The sequence below is a fragment of the Passer montanus genome, unplaced genomic scaffold, assembly GCF_014805655.1.
Source record: "Passer montanus isolate IOZ18808 unplaced genomic scaffold, ASM1480565v1 scaffold35, whole genome shotgun sequence".
In the NCBI taxonomy this organism is placed as follows: Eukaryota; Metazoa; Chordata; class Aves; order Passeriformes; family Passeridae; genus Passer; species Passer montanus.
The window spans coordinates 1,126,836-1,144,142 of NW_024368263.1; the positions used below are offsets into that span (position 1 = coordinate 1,126,836).

General features: G+C 51.2%; 1 protein-coding gene across 1 annotated transcript in view; it reads left to right on the forward strand.

Moving 5' to 3' along the window:
- Positions 1-1,837: 1,837 nt before the first annotated feature.
- The window catches only part of SEPTIN9 (septin 9), a 127,737-nt gene continuing 112,267 nt past the window's right edge, over positions 1,838-17,307 (forward strand). The window contains exon 1 of the mRNA XM_039716258.1: positions 1,838-2,216. Coding sequence (XP_039572192.1) covers positions 2,195-2,216 — 22 coding nt within the window. The 5' untranslated portion in view covers positions 1,838-2,194. The remainder of the gene's footprint in view (positions 2,217-17,307) is intronic.

Sequence of the window (17,307 nt, forward strand, 5' to 3'; positions counted from 1 at the left end):
TCTGAACAAGCTGCTCCCACCACAGCAGCCCTGGGATGATGGCACAGACACCCTTTGCACGTGTAATCACACCAATACAGGACTGGACATTGAATTCAGAGCATCACAGAACTCACAGAATCACTGGGTTGGAAGAGACCTTCAGGATCATGGAGTCCAACCCAGCCCCAACACCTCAACTCAGCCCTGGCACCCAGTGCCACATCCAGGCTTTGTTAAACACACCCAGGGATGGTGACAGCACCACCTCCCCGGGCAGCCACTCCAGAACTTTATCACCCTTGCTGTGAAAAACTTCTTCCTGATCTCCAACCTGTATTTCCCTTGGCACAGCTTGAGACTGTGTGCTCTGGTTGTGTCAGTGCTGCTGGAGACAGAGCCCAGCCCCAGCTGAGCACAGGCACCTTTCAGGAGCTGTGCAGAGTGATGAGGGCACCCCTGAGTCTCCTTTTCTCCAGGCTGAGCACCCCCAGCTCCCTCAGGGGTTCCTCACAGGGTTTGTGTTCCATTGCACACAAGTACATGTGTAATTGCACACTAAAGCTGGCACATATCCCCACAATCAAGAAGGGAAAGCTGCCTTTTGAACTCCTGTAAGGTTTTGAACCCTGAGTGCTGTGTCAAACAGCTGTGCCCATCAGAGAGGGGCAGGCAGCAGCAGAGCAGTGGGATCACTGACCAGGAGCGGGTTCTGCTCCTGACTTTGCCCTTACTTTGCTGTACAAGGTGGGGCAAGTCGTGGCTCTATTGTTTCTCCCCCATGACTTGTGACTAATGATTTCAAAAGCACCTTGGAAAGGGTAATGTATCATTACTATTGCCTTGAAGGTGTGCTTGGTTAAGCAACAAACCTTCGGTGGTTTTCAAGAGGTTTTATTTTGATGGAAGTTTTGTTGATGACGGTTTCTGCAGACATCTCCCCCCCTGCAGACCCCAGCACTGGAGCGATGTAGTTGCTGCAATCCTGGGAATGTGGAGGGCTCCTGAGCTGTTCCAGTGCAAAGTCTGGCTGCTTAGCACTGAATCCCCCAGTGACTTCAGCCAGCTCTTCCAGTTTTGCACTAAAGCCAGAGAGACACTCAGACAACCCTTTTTCTCAGATCTGTTGCAGAGGAGATAATCTGTGGCTGAGAAATGGAAAGAAATCCTGATAGGACCATATCCTCTTAATCCAGTTTATCCGCTGCCTTTCTCTGTCCCCGTGCAGTGCCAGGGTTAGGGCTGGGGGCAGAAAACTTTTTTCCCTACTCTGGAAGAGTCTGAAAGCAAGCAGAAACCCTTCCTATGGAATCCATCCCTTAGAGCTGCTGGAATTCCCTCAATGAACAGGACTCGTGCTCTGCACCTCTGTGTGTGTGTGACCCACCATGGGGGCTGTGGAAATCTTTCCCTGGAGCAGCCTGGCCCTTCCTCTATCAGTTCAGCTCCCTGTGCTCACTTCCCCGTGCCCTTAGAGCAAATTAAGAGCAGCTATGACTTTCTTCTCGCCTGTGTTTCAGCCGGGGGCATTGCATTGTCATTAATTGCCCAACCTGCGTCTCTCAGGGGAGCGATCCCGAGCCCGTTCTCCCTCCTGGCACACGAGGAACAGCAAAATCCCTTTCCCCACACCTGGGGCGATGGCTGGGGGCTGCTTCTGCGCTCCGTGGCTCTCTGCCAGCAGCGATAAGCGAGGCGTGAGCCTGCACAAGAGTTTTGCTCAGCTCGCAGCCTTGAACGAGCCCAGGACGAGCGGGTTTGGCGAGGAAAGCGGCGTTTCCACGGGTCACAAACGCACTTTGAACTGGAGCCGGCAGAGCAGCGCTGACCCGAGCTGCTCCAGCGGCAAGGGCTGGGTCAAACCCATGGGGTGCGCCGGGCTGGGGGCGTGAAATCCCACGGCTTGGCTTCGTTGTGACGGCTGGATGCGCCGGGATCCGCAGGGCAGGGAGCTGGCAGCGCCGGGCCCGGGGATGCTCGGCGTGCCGCGGGGGTGAAGGTGCAGCCGAGCCCCGCTCTTCCCCTGTGCCAGCAGACTTGGAACAGCCCTCGGCGGTGTGTGTGAGGCTGGCAAAGGTGTGTGTGTGTGTGCTCGGCAGCGGGAGCCGCTCCCCGGCCGCAGCCGGGCTCCGTGCGCGGCCCCTCCCCGGCGCTGCCTCCCAAAGGATCGCGGCACCCCCGGCCCTGCTCCCATGTCACAGCCCGGAGAGACGGCATGAAGAAATCCTCGTATTCAGGTGAGCCTCCCCCTGCTCTCGCCTCTCCCTTTGTGTCTGTACTTGGAAAGGGAAAAGGTTAAAAGCCCCCCAGGTGCGACGCGCACCGTCCGTCCGGGCTGTGAGCGCTCTGCGGAGGGCGAGCAGCTGTTTCACTGTGAATAAACGAGTGGAAAAGGCTTAAAAAGCAAAGCAAAGGCGGCGGGGCGGCTTGTTCCAGGCAGAGCCCGGCACTGGGGGCACGCACTTTGTTATCGGCAGGCACCTGCGCCAGCACGGGGTGGTGACATCCAGCGTGACAGGGGAGCAGGGCTGCGTGTGACACTGCCTGCCCTGGGCGCTTCCACACGGGCTGGAAGGGATGGGACCCCTCCTGCTGGGGGGCTCTGTGCTCCCTTCTCCCCCTCCTGGCTTTGCCAGGCTTGCCCTGTGCGGTGAGGGCATTGTGCCCTCTGCTCCTTGCTCCCTGCCAACACAGGGTGTGCAGCCATGCCTGGTGGCATTCCTCTGAATTCCCCGTGAGATCCTGCCCCAGCAGTGCCTGCTGCACCACGGAGTGGACAAGTCTCCTCTGAGAGGTGCCCTGCTCACCCCATAAAGCTCAGGTGCCTCTGGCAGCTCCTCCAGCTGCTGGACTTTGCTCTGCAGCTGATTTCTGCTCTGCTCCAGGCACTGTGCTCTGCAAGCCAAGTTCTGCCCTGGCTGTGCCCTGGCCGCTGTGGGCACGTGGGTCATCATGCCAGCGTCCTCCTAATGCCCCAAACCGTGGGTCTGGCCACCCCTCAGGGTGCTGGTGGCATTTGCCACTCACTTGAGCCACGTCATTGCCACAGGACTCTGCCCGAGCTCATGGGCCACAGGAGCTGGGGCTTTGGCTTCTCTCAGAAAATTCACTCTGTGATGCTGCTGCCTGTTTATGGTTAAAATTAATTAGCAGTGTTTCTCTCTTGGACATTTTTCTTCTCTCATTAGCATTGCTAAATGGGCTGCCGGGAGGGTTTATTGGGGTTTTTGTGTGTTGGGAACCTGAGGCAGTCTGAGTGTGATGATTAGCACGTTGTAATGGATTAAATTGGGGAGTAATGGTTGTGCACTGTGTGCAGGGAAACCTGTTATTTGTTGTGGCCTCCTGAAGTGGTTGGAACAGGGAAGAGCAGTGCAAGGAGAGGTCTGGATACAACTGTACATTTCTGTACAACTGCATAGAGAAATGTCACAGCACATGTCACAGCTGAGACAGCACGAGGCACAGAGTGTCACTCTACAATTTCAGAAGGCTCAAACCCATACAGAGTAACACCAGACCTTTCAGAAGGCTGCAAGCATCTGCCCTTCTTGTTCTTTACCCAGCCTTTTACACCCCTGATGTTCCTGCAGTGCCCTGTGTGCCCTCTGCTCCCTTTGGTGGGAATTTCCCTGGGAATCCAGATTGCTTCTCCAAGACGTGGATGTGCAGGGTGCTGCAGAGCCTCTGGGCTCTCTGCTGTCTGTCAGGGGAGCTGGGGGTGTGACAAAGTGACTTCTCAGCTGCAAAAGCTGATGCTGACAGCCTCTGGCAGGCTGGGAATGCAGTGCCTGGTTAAGAAACTCCTGAAAATGATGACAAAGAAAAAAAATGAACATAAAACACCTTTTGAGGTTAGGTACTTCTTATGTCTGGCCTGATTTGTCCCTCTCTGGCAGACTTTGGATCTCTTTTGTGGTCTGGGTTCCCCTGAACCTTGTTTGACTTCCCAGGGCTGATCCTCCAGCTCCATCCTCCTCCATGGGCACAGCAATGCTCTCCTGTTGGGCTGTCCCCTGCCCCAGGCAAGATTTACCTTCCCTGAAGCACTTCAAGGGCAATCCCAACCCATCTGCTGTGACTCCTGAGCACACACCACGTAGGTGGGTCGGGATGAAGAGTTTACCTTGGCGTGCCTCACCTCCTGGGAGCAAAGAGGCTCAGTGAGACCTTTGTGCCGTAGCCACGGGCACGTGTGGCTCATCCTGGCACTGCTTTTGTTCCTGCAGCTCCTGGCAGCAGCAGCAAGAGGAGGGGAGAGCATGAAACAAGGATTTTACACAGCAATAACTTCTACTGAAGCCAGCCCTTACATGTGTGCCTTGGGGATGTCTGTTATTTCAGTTGCTGAAGGCAAACTTGCCCTGGAATACTACTTTTGAAGGATTTTTTGATTGTCACTTTCCATTATTCAAGCCCAATTGCAAAGGCCAAAGAAGCAATAGACAGGATCTGTGATAAATGACATGATGATTTTTAGGTATTTGCAAGGATGGTGTGAGTGGTTTTGGCCAAGGATGGTTTCAGTTTCAGGTTTATGTGAGATGCTGGCACTCACTAAAACAAGGATCACCAGAATTACAGTACCACCAGAATTATTCATAGTGGTTATGTGTCACCCACCCTTACCTGAGTGCAGACTCCTAATTTATTGCTTAGGCACTTAGGGAGAAATAACTCTTCTTATATAGCTAAAGATATAGGAAAAATTACAGGAAGAACAGCAGGGCTGAGATTCCATCACTGAAGGAGGACTTTCCCATGTTGTGACTCGTAAAATGATTCCCTATAAAACATGGGAAATAGACTATAAATCAAATTGGATTTGCTGGTGCTGCCTAGAGAATTTGTGGCTGCCTCATCCCTGGAAATCTCCAGCCAGGCTGGATGGGGCTCTGAGCAAGCTGGACTTGGGGAAGGTGTCCCATGGCAGGGATTGCAATGAATCACCTTTAAGGTCCATTTCAACCCAAACCGTTCTGTGATCCCATCTCAGCTGGGCAGCTTTGGGGAAGCAGCTCTGTCCTCATTGTTGGTGTGCAGTGGGCCAGGGTCCCCTCCTGCCCAGCCCCACGTGGAGGTGGCACCACGGGGCTCCTGCAGATGCTCTGCACCTCTGGGCAGGTGTGTGTGGGGTTTGTGCCCCACCAAAGGGCTCTGGTTGTGCTCCAGGACATCCAGGGAGGGAAGAGAAGCATGGGAGCTCCTGCTGGGCTGGCCAAGAGCTGTGGCAGCACAGGGACACGTGTCACAGTGAGTCCTCAGCCAGAACAGGGAGGGAGTTCATCCCAGCAGCACTGCACAGACTTGGCCCCCCAAAATTATCCTCAAGGGCTGTCACTGGCTGTGGAAACCCGGGGCACAGGGAATATTTCTCTGTCTGCTCTGGGGTGCCCTGACTCCCAGGGCAACACTGACTTTAATCCTCATTCATGGAGAAAGTTTCCTGGACTCCTAGACCAGAACCCACAAAAGTGTGAAATAGATTATACAGAGAAGTGTAGGTGGATCACTGGGTGAGAAATTTAGGTTTTGGGTTTTTTCAGTATGTTGTGGATGGAAGCAGGATGGAGGGCACAGGGTGTTGTCCTGGGTTTCTTCTTCATGCTTCTTCTTCCTTCTTCTTCTTCATGGGTTTGGGTGGCATTTTGTAATTGGGCAGAAAAGTCCTCATTGCAGCTCTTTGGGATCAGCTATTGGGTTAAAAGGGAAAATAATCTAGGTGTCAGTTCTTAATTGGAGAGTTTAGTCTTAAAAGACCTTGTAACAAGAGGTTGTGAGCCATTTTGTGCCTTGCTAATGAAAAGCTGCCAAACTCACAGTAGTGAGACTGTTTTATTGATAAGAAATAATAAACACCCGAGTCTGAACATGAATTACTGTCTCAGGTGCCTTCAATCCAGACCCAGAGAAACACAACTGGGACCCCCACAACTGGCCAAGTTCTGTCTGTGGGGGGGCCTCGGTCCATATCTGGCTGCAGCTGGTCTGAAATGGGCTGAAAAAACTGAGACTGGGTCTTTTTCAGGCTGATCCTGCAGAGAGAGACCTGGTGTGGTTCCCTCAAAGGCTTTTAACCACCCTGCCATAAAAGCTGCTGGGTGGGGCAGAGATGACCCCGAGTCTGCAGAGCCCATTGTTTGCTCCTGAACATGACCCCATCTCCTGTCACTGAACTGGCACAGTCTGTGTCTGAGCTGGGGAAAAATGAAAAGAGTTGTTAGACTTGATTTTTGTATTTTTTTTCTCCAGTTCGCTGGCCAAAGTGCAATATGAAGGAAAAAATACTGCTTGGATCCAACAAAAACATTCATTTAATTTTAGATTGTCATTTGGAACAGAAATTCAAAATATTTTGTTTTGAAATACATTATAAAAAAAAAAAAAGCCATTGTTGTTCAGCTCAAACTCTCAGCTAGCTCTTACTCCCCAAAACTTGCGTTGCTGGGCCAGTGAGATTGAGGGGGATGTGAAAGGGAGAAAAAGGGTGAGGAGAGAATTTTGGAGCCCATGGCAATGCCGTGGTGGAGTGATTCCCCAGCAACACCTGAGGCTGTGCAGGGTGCTCTTGGTGTGGGGTTGTGGTGCTGTTACCTGGTGCTGCTGAAACAGCAGGAAGGAAAATCCCCAGGACTATAAAATGAACATGTTTTTTAATAATCCCGAAACAGCAGGAGGCTCCTGCACTGACAAAGGGCTTTGCACGATTTTCAGGATGCTCTGCAGGTTGGCTGGGTCAGCTGCCAGGAATGATCTGCATCACTCAGATCCATGTGCAAGCTGCTTGATACCAAACATCCACAGCTCCTCATCCTTGCTCTGAGCCCCATAACAAACAAAATGCTGTTCCTGCATGACAAAGCCTTGCTCTTTTTTGGACAACCACATCTCCAACTTGTCCATACTCACTGTCTCATTTTTGAGCCAGTGAGGAGCAGGTCACTGCTGATATTCACAACAGTTACACATTTCTCTGGTGGGTTTTCACCCCCAACTCCCTTAATTTATTTACTGTTTTTAACCTCTTGATCCATCACATTGTGCTGTTCCCTGCTCTGCCACTTCCCCGTGGCTGCACACATGCAGGACAGTGAATTTTGATGTTCCCACTGGCTGGTGCCCAGGGATTGTTGCTTGAGCTGTAACAACATTCAAAGATGCTCAGAGAGAGCAGCCACCTTTGTCCAGACTGCTGGGGGATCCAGGGACAAGCAGGCATGTCCTTCCCACCCCACACCCCTGAGTCTCTCCACGACTGGTGTGTGGCAGAGGAAGAGGCCATATTTCTTATATTCCTATAAGAAAAGAGCAGTGCTGCTCCCAAACCACCACTGACCAAGAGGCAGCACTGCCCAGGTCTGCACTGTGTAGTTAACACCTAAAACAACGAACCATTCTTCTGATTGCTTTTAAAAAGTTGTATTCTTCAGAGAATTCGATTTCTAATCTGCCTGTCCTCCCTTGTGGTAGTGAAGCCTGTAATTTTCTTGAGTGTTACAGATTGCTGTAACCTCTGCTGGATGAAAGCACCTTGATCCTTGGACAGACTGTTCTGCAGGGCCTCACAGAGTGTTTCTGTGGCTTAGCAGATATCAAGAGCTGTTGATGGCACTTGGCATCAGTCCTGGCAGACTTTCCTCAGCCCTTCCTTGCTGCAAAACCCGAGGTGGGACCGTGAGAAGTCCAATCCAAAGGCACAATTGTTTCATTTTATTCCTGTGCTGACAGAATGTATTGCCAGAGATGTAAATGCAATGTGCCATCACATGTTTCTGCTGGCTTGTGGTGATTGATGGAACCTTGGTAATGAAAAAGCCTCCTGTGGCAGCACTGTGCTCTGCTGGGGTGGCCAGATCAGGGGTGTGATGGGTTTGGTTGGGTGTTCTGCTCCTTCCAGGCTTGGTGGCCTGTGTGGGCAGGGGTAGAGCTTTGCTCCAGGTAGGAAAAACATCCCAACATCTGTTAGAAAACAGTTTGGAGAAGCAAGGAAATCCAGCCTGGGGAGAAAGACAAATAACAAACCACAACACGCAGACGTTTGCAGAACATAATGAAAGGTCCTGTGGGGCCCAGTGGGGTGATTTCTGCTTCCCCAAACACCCATCCTCTCCCTGTCACCACCTGGGCTGAGCAGGGAATGGGGAGATGCTGCAGGGACACCCCAAAAAGCAGAGCTGACAGCGAGTGGGGTGCTTTGACTGCACCTCTTAGACCAGGGGTGTCTTGGGGTTTGCTGCACAAGGTGTGATCCAAATCCAAGGAAACGTCTGGGGAAGGGGAGAGGGCTTTGTATTGCAGTGATTGGTGAGGATTTAACCCCTGGGAGCTCACAAAAAGCAGGCAGAGGTGACCTGCAGGGGAGACCTGTGCCTTGGGGTGTCACAGCCACACCAGGGGGTTCCCCTGGCATCCTGAGGAAAAGCAGCTGTGCTCCTGCAGCCCTGGCTCCCCGTGGGATCACAGCAGCACTGGCGTGGTGGGAGAGGCAGCTCAGCCCCCGGTGACTCAGTCTGTTCCCACAGTGAGTGGCTGGTGACAAGGACAGCCCAAGGCACCCTTTCAGGGTCTGTTTCCAGAGGGGACAGCCTGGGAAGCTGCTTCCTGCTGTGTCACTGCTCAGGTGAGCCTCTCACGGGGCTGGAATCCATGGGGGATGGCACCAGAGCCTGCGAAAGGAAAGGTTTTGTCCAGTGTTGTGACACTTGTGAGGACAGTGACTGTGCTGGGCAGGAAGGGGCTCCTTGGGAAGTTCTTGCCTGAGTTTCAATGTTGGTCACTGCACTGCACACTCTGAAGCACAATATCAGTCATTTCCATGACCTCAGCTTCTCATTTCAGGTTCAGATCTGATGGCCAGGGCATGTCACTGTCCCCTCCATTTCCCTCAAACACTGTGCTGCCTTCGTTGCTCCCTGGTCAAACAGATGGAAGTTAAACTGGAGGGATGATTGCAAGTTGGAACTAGCAGCAAAAGGGTTTTTTTTCCTTGCCTTTGTCCATGCCAGATGAGTATTATTTACAGGAAACACTTTGTACAGCTTCAAGATTTGTTTAGAGAAGGAGTGTAGGGGAGGAGACAGCTAAAGGCAGAATGGAAATTAAAAAGGTCACAGTAATGCTCCAGAAAATCCATAATTTCCTGGAGTGGGAGTGCTGCTATTCTGGGGACTGAGGGAAGAGTGGAGCTCAGCTCCAGCTCCTGGGGGAGAGTGTGCTGAGGGACAATCTGCCTCCCTTTGGGACAGGCTTGGCCTCATGGGGCTGAGCCCAGAGCAGCTGCTGGGACAGAGGGTCCCTGACACTGCCTTGTTCCCTCAGCTCATCCCGAGTCACGTCCCTGGTGGCCCTGCCAGGGAATCTGGGAACACTCCCAGAGCAGCCCCTGGGGCACGTTTGCTCCAGCCCGACGTTATCCCGGGAAATGGGGATTGCCTGCAGCTTTGTGTGATGGAGAGAGTAAACAAAGGAAGCAGGAGGAGATGCCCTGAGCCCTGTGGGTGACTCAGTGCTGAGCTGTGAGTGCCTGGGCACGTACAGAGAGGAGCTGCTGGGGGAACAGATCTTGGAGCAGGACGAGTCAGGACAAGGGACTTGCACAGGACAGCCAGGGGGGTGGCAGGGGGTGCTTGGGGGAGGTAAAGAGGCTGGAAGCTCTGGTTTGCCTGCAGGAAAGGCTGAAAAAGAGCAAGTGTCACCCACCCTGGCTGGTGGGAGCCTCAGCATGGCCAGGTTGATGGGGGACTGGAAAGGTCTTTGAGAAAGGTCACCCTTTGCTCTCTGCACTTCCACTTCTGTCACTCTCCCAAGATGACTTTCAATTAACTTTCAAACTTAAAAGCAAAATCTAGGTACGTTTTAATCAGTAGGAAAGAGGATGGAACATAATTCTTTTCATAATTTAATCTGAAGCATTGCAGTTGATGTCACCAGTCCAAGCCTAATTCTCCTCGTCCTCTTTGCTTTGGGGAAGGTTTTCAAGCTCACTGATTTTCAGTGCTCTAGTGATAGAAGTCACATGTGCTGCAGTGTCCTTATCTGAGGTCAGTTGCTGGAAACACTGAAATCCTTAAATCCAGAGCTCTCTCATGTGTTCTGCAGCCCACTCTGCCTCATGCAGGGCTTTTCCCCCTCTTGGTGTCCTGCCTTCACGTGCTTTAGAGCATGTTTTATAAAATTGGTGATAATGCTGAGAAATGTGAGTTTGAGTCGTGCCCAAACTGTCTCAGAACCACCACACCACAGGGTTTCAAGTGCTTGTTTTTTAATTTATTGATTTATTTTTGTTAGCAGGTAAGCTATGACTCTCAGGGCTGTTATCTACCGAACAGCTCAGACCCAACCTGGAGGACTTCCATTACTGCAGCTAATTACCCTTTGACATTAATTTCCATTCAGCTCCATCTGCATCTGTGAACACTTTCCCAAATTGCTGTTTGACACGTGAGATGGAGCCCCACATCTGAGGGCTGGGGAAGGCTCCTGGTGCTGTGGCTTGTTGGGGATGTCGTGGCTTGGGTGGTCTCCTCCTCCCGCTTGGCAGCTGCAGCAAGAGGCTCTGAGTTATTTCCCCTGGTGGGTTTTTGTCAGATAAAGCTCTCAGCAGTGATGTGAAATGCTCTGACAGCTGATTCCTGCAGTTAGTGTTGGGAGCAATGAGTTAATCTGGGGAAGGATGAGCTTGATCCATCTGGGGAGGTTTCTGGGCTTCCTCTGCTGTGCATGGTCCTTCATGGACCAGCCACTCTCCAGGAAATCACCATCCTGCATCTCTTTTAAAGCACATGTGGAGGGGAGAGGGGAGGAGGCTGTCTGTGGCTGTGTTTTGTGTGTTTGGCTTTGGTTTTAGAGCTCATCGTGGGAAAAGCAAGAGCCCTGTGCTTGAGCGGTGATGGAAAGGGAATGGTAAAAAGACGTTTCATAACATGTGTGGATTAATGTTCAGCTCTCACTGAGCCTTTCATCTCCTTTGGGCCCTGAATACAAACATGGGAATGGAGATGAGGCAGAAAAGGCTCCCATGGCAGTGTGCTGGGTGCTGATTATTGCAGGGCTTTGCATTAAAGTAGGCTGCACCTCTTCCTTGTGGATGGTTTTGGGGCTGCTGCTGGCAGAGGCTGTAACACAGGAGAAGGATCTGGAAGATTGGTACAGGCCATAGTCACACAGCTCCTGCTGAGCCAGGAGCAAAGCCTCACCTGAGTCCTGGCTAAAAATAAGCAGTGTCCTCATCCCTAGCCCTGTGGCAGGATTTCTGTGTGCAGAGCCCCTCAGGTGATGGACAGGCTGCTCCTGGGAGGCACACAGGGCTCAGAGGTGCTTCCCACAGGTCAGGTGTACACAGGAGCCTGGGTCAGCGGGTGGGAAAGGACAAGGGACGTGCACAGGACAGCCCAGGGAGGTGGCAGGGGGCTGCTGCAGGGAGTTAAGGGGGCTGGAGGCTCTGTAGGAAAGGCTGAAAAAGAGCAAGTGTCACCCACCCTGGCTGGTGGGACCCTCAGCCTGGCCAGGTCTGTGCTGGCAGAGATGTCCCCAGGTATCCAGGAGCTTTTCTCCTCCCCTCTCACCCCCTGCTCTGCCTGGGGGCTGCCCAAACAGGCCCTGCTTCCCCCAGGGCTGCTCACGCTCTCCTGCTTCCCATGTGGAGCTGCCCTCGTGGGAATTCCTGGGGGAGCAGGGGGTGCCAGGGCGGGTTTGTTTGTGCTTCTCTCTGAGCAAACACACACAGGTGGCAGGTGGCACCTTGTCCCCTGGCAAGGGGCTCAGAGATCCACGGCAGAGCCCTGCCTTGTGCACACAGCCTGCATCTTGTATTTGCTGGGTTCTCCGACGTTGGAAGGAAATGAGAATCTGACTCATGTTCTTAGAAGGGTAATTTATTATTTTATGATATTATATTATATTAAAGAATACTATATTAAACTATGCTAAAGAATACAGAAAGGATATTCTTTTAGCCTTCTGTCTAAAAGAAATATCTCAAAAACTCGTGACTCTCTCTTTGCAGGATTAAGCACTGTTTCAGCTGCAGGGTTTTTTTAATTTCACTTTCTCATGGAATAAACTGATGGTGACAGATGCCCAGGAGCCCTGGAGGTCACTGCTTTGTTTATATACAGGGAACTCAGGGAGTGAAGGGTGACAGTTGCCCCTGGAGAGGGATGTGGATGTCACCTTCTCATGGAGCACGGGTCTGTGTGGCAGTGACCTTCTCTGTGCCTGTAAACCTGGGCAGAGCCCACAGAGGGGCTTTGGGTTCCTCCAGAGCATCCACTAAATAGAAATGGATAAATATGTGGATAAATATATAAATATTTCTATATTAAAAAGTATAAATGGATAAATAGAAGTGGATAAATATGCCTTTTGCCTGGGAAACAGAGGAACACGCTGTCTCATTGGGTTTGTGTGCAGCCTGGGGCACCATCAGGTGCCCTGAGCCCTGCTCCTTGTCAGGTGCTGCAGATAACCCAAATGCTTCCTATTCTGGCAGCTCCTTCAGACATTGATCTCAGAGCTAATTTCCTGTATTACTGAGGACTGGGGCCTGGAGAAAAACAAGTTGGAATTTAATTTTGCCTGAGTTGAGCCATCTCAAAGCATCTCTGAATCAGAGCTGGTCCCTGCAGCCTCTCTCCAGCAGATGATTCACCCTATCTTCCTGCTGGAACCCTGGTCACTGAGAATTTCAGACTTTCTGTGCTGCCAGGCACTGACCCCCAAGAGAACACTGCATTGAGCTGAGGCTGTGGAGAAGCTTCCAAAATGGAATGAGAGCGAGAGATCCCGTGAGGGCTCGTGCATTTTGTGACCTTTTTGGTTCAACTTGGGTGCAGCCCTGGCTGCCCAAGGTGGATCCATGGAGGCCTTTTCATAAATCCCTGCTTTATTCTTTAGCTCTGTCTGGCCTCTGTTCCAGGCCAGCCTTCACAGGGCACCCCACCCCGCTGGAATCCCCTGGCACAGCGCGGGGGCTCGGCAGTGCCAGGGTCAGTGCCCCAGCGTTTGGGTCACTCAGGAGTAGCAGCAAGTGCCTTTTTTGTGGCAAGGATTTGCATAGTGGAGACTGACCATCTGGACTGTGGGGTGAGTGACTCGGGGGGGTTCTGGATGGTGCCCAGGGCTCCACTGCCAGCTCCGTTACACCGAGCGCGCCACGTTCCGCGGACAATGCTGCCTTTCACCAGACCCACAGAATAGGCTTTGTGCCTGCCGTGTGAGCCCTCTTTCTCTCCAGAAAGGCTTCCTCAGAGGCTGCAGGCACTGCTCCATGGCTTGGAATGGTTTTCACCTGTGCCAGGAGTGATTTCACTCTGGCTTTTGCCGGGGCTGGGCTGTTTAGTGGTGCCAGGTGCTTTGCTTTCCCTTGCTGGCAGCTGGAGAAGCCCATCAGAAGAAGGAGTTGCATTGGGACCTCTTGGTACCTGGAGAGAGGCATGTGTAATCACAGAGTAGCATCAAGTAGCATCTGGGCTTTATTTAAATGAACCCATTCCTAATTTTCCTGCTGCTCTGCTCTAGAGCATGGTTTGGCAGAAAGGGAGGTGCTGGGTCTAGAATTATTTTATTCATAGAACCAAAAAATATTCTGAGATGGGACATGCAAGGTTCATCAAGTCCAACTCCTGGCCCTGCACAGGACAGCCCAAACCCCCCTCTGTGCCTGAGAGCATTGTCCAAACCTTCTTGAACTCTGGCTGGGTTGAGGCCATGACCACTGCCCTGGGGAGACTGTTCATGCCCCACCACCCTCTGGATGAAAAATAATTTCCTGATATTCAACCTAAACCTCGCCTGGCACAGCTTTTTTCTGTTTCTTTGAGTTCTCTCACTGGTCACCAGAGATAAAAGATCAGTGCCTGCCCCTTATCCCTTACAAAGATTTTAAAGGACAACCCAACAGGATATTGGCACTTACATACTGATTCCACTTCTTGTTTTTACATGAGCTTACTGCTTCTGTGCTGGGGATCTCTGATGGATTCTGGGGCACAGCAAGGGCCATGGAGACCTGTGAGAAGCTGGCCCTTCATTAAATGCCTTGAAATGGTTTATAGAGAGAGTCTGAGTGCAGAAGGGCAGCACACAAGAAATTTAATCTTGACTGGCCCCTCACAGACAGAGCTTTCTCTTCCATCTCCAAGTCAGAAAGACCAACCATGGTCCCAAATCCAGCTACACGAGTGGCTTGAGGGTCATCCTGTAAGATCCAGATGGAATTATACTGAAGTTTGTAAAGGCACTTCTGCAAACTCCAGTGAAAGCTGATCTGCAGCATTAGGCACTCAAATATGTCCCAAGTTTGGCTGAAGTTCTCTTCCAACTTCCCTGCTGCGGCCACTATTAAATATAATTGTAAGATACAAGGAAAAACACCAAAGAATGTTATTAGTTTATGAAACTGGGTTGCCTTGGCTACTTCTGAGGTAGATTTAATAGGAGAAAACCCTCAACTGTATGAGGCCAGGGCTTCATTGTAGTCTCAAATTGTAATTTCCCTTCTCTCCCGTTTAAGGACAGCGGACATTATCTCAGGAGTCTATAGATAGCGTCTGAGTCATTCTTTAAAGTACAGCTAAAATGTAAAAACATTAAATAATATATCCCTGCAGCTCCTCTGACCAGCGGAAGTGTTTGACACCTCATTTTAGAGGCAGGGAAGAGTATGTGGAGGAGGAAAATTACGTGCAGAGAGTCATGTTGGAGTCCTGATGATGGCTGAGCTGTTCTGACTCCTCTGCTTGCAGCTGGCTTTGCCCCGTGGCTGAGCTGGTCCTCCCACCTCAGCATCTGCCCAGGGCAGCATCAGCTCATAGGAGCAGAGAATTGAGATGTGACTGGGCTTGGGGACAAAGAAAAATGTACATTTATTATGTCCCAAAGGAGAAACTGCCATTCTGAGCTCAGATTTTTTGTGTAGGGCTGTGCAGGGAGCTGCTGAACCACAGCTGGGAGTTTGGGCTTTCTGACCTCCAGGCAATTCTGTGCAGCATCAGAGCACCCCTGGGGCATCACTGTGTGAGCTGTGTGGTGCTGAGGGTGTGTTCAGGCTGCTCTGCACTGGGGCTGCTCAGGTGGAAGGGTTTTGACAGTGTCTGCAACCTGAAGCATGTATTCATCTGTGTGGAGAGAAAAGTGGCCATTGTCTGCTTGATCTTGGTACCCTTCCAAGGTAGCCTGTTCTCAGTGGAGTGGCCAGACAGTTTGTGGATCTAGACCCTGAATATTCATCTGAGTTTCTGGCTAGGAGGGGATTTAGTGACCATGAGCCTGTGGAGGTCCCAGTTGTTGGTTTCTCTGGGTCTGGATCGAAGGCACTTGAGACAGTAGCTCATGTTGGGACTCAGGTGTTTATTGTTTCTTAGCAGTGAAACAGTCTCACAACCATAACTTCTGCAGCTTTTCATCAGCAAAGCACAAAATGGCCAACAATCTCTTGTTCCAAGGTCTTTTAAGACTAAACTCTCCAATTAAGAACTGATACCTAGAATATTTTCCCTTTTAACCCAATAGCTGATCCCAAAGAGCTGCAATGAGGACTTTTCTGCCCAATTACAAAATGCCACCCAAACCCATGAAGAAGAAGAAGGAAGAAGAAGCACGAAGAAGAAACCCAGGACAACACCCTGTGCCCTCCATCTTGCTTCCATCCACAACATACTAAAAATCCCAAAACCTAAATTTCTCACCAAGTGATCCACCTACACTACTCTCTATAATTTATTTCACACTTTTGTGGGTTCCAGTCTATCTTAAAGTCTAGGAAACTTTCTCCATGAATGAGGGTCAAAGTCAGTGCTACCCTGGGGGTCAGGGCATCCCAGAGCAGACAGAGAAATATTCCCTGTGCCGTGGGTTTCCACATGAACCCTTGGCTGCTCCTCTGCCTGGAGCTGGTTCCTTCATCCAGGTGTTACCTGGCTGCAGTGGAGCATCTCTCGTGGGGCAGGAGGAAGAAAACACTTTGTCCAAGCCTGGGGTGAGACTGAGACTTGCACCTAAGGAAAATCCCAGGCTGAGCTTTTCCCTTTTTCCCATCTGCCGAGTCAGACACTGCTCTCAGACCCAAGGGCTGCCCTGCTTCTCCTGCAGCTCTCACTGGGGCTGGGTGTTCCAGAGTGCCTGGCTCTGCTCTGGGTCTCCTGACCCTGTGGGTCACCCTGTGGGTCAGCCAGGCTCAGGAGAGCCCTTGACTCCTGCCTTTGTCGTCTGCTGCCCTTCAGCCCCCGTGCTGCTGCCTCTTTGTTCTGGCCTTGTCTCCTTTGTACGTCCCCACCCCTCTCTGGGAAAAATCAACATTTGCCTTGCAGAGCGCGGCCAACAGAAGGGGTCTGTATTCCATCCCGATGGCAGCCCCAGGCTTGCAGGGCTCCCATGATAGATCCAGTGGTGTTTGTTGCCAGGGGGACCCTCTGAAACACAATTTTGGGAGTTCTGTGTGTGTGAAACGAGCAGGGAAGCTGTAAGCGGTCACTGGGGATGAGAAAAAAAAAAAAAACCAAAAAAAAAGTGATTGCATTGAGGTTAGAAGAAGATGGCAATAAATTGATTTAAACTCTAAGTAAGGATGACTTAAATTTTATTTGGTTTTTAACCTGAAGTACCACGTTGCTGCTTTGTGTGCTAGAGCTGCACATGGTGCTGGGGCAGAGCAGAGGGGCAGACACTGGGCTGGGAGGTTTGCAGCAGGACTTCTCCTGTGTGGTCACAGGCAGAGCAATGCAGGCCTGGGGGAGTGGGGACCAGAGCTGCAGGGTGGCTTGGGAGTATTTGATCCATATGGAAATACCACACTGGAGTTTTAAAATTCCTTTCCCCTCCTTCAAATCTGCCCATGGTTTTCTCCAGCCAATCCATGGCCATTGCCAGATGAACCTGAGGGAGTGAGGTGCACCCCTGTCGGGGGGTTTTGGAGGGTGAAGGATGAGGATGAGCACTGATTATTTGTTTTTTCCCTTGTTTCCATAGTGCTCTGAGTGCTGAGCCTTACCCCTTGTCCACTCAGGCTCCTGGGGACACTTGTGTTATTAATATTAATTAACCAACACGTTTCTAGCTTGCTGGAGCTGTTGTGGCAGCTGGTTAATGTAAGAGTTTGATTATTAAAGTGAGAGTTATTTCCTTCTTTAGCAAGGCTGCAGCTTGGATGGGTTCAGATGCCTTCCCTCCTTCCCACCTCTGATGTGATGCTGCAGGTTCTGTAAATGGGACCAGGTCCAAGCTGCTCCTGCCATGGCTTTACAAGCTCAAAACTCCCTCATTTAGTGAAAATGTCATGAGGCACCTGTTCATTGAGCTCCAGTTCTTGGGTCCTGCTTCTGTCTCTTGGAT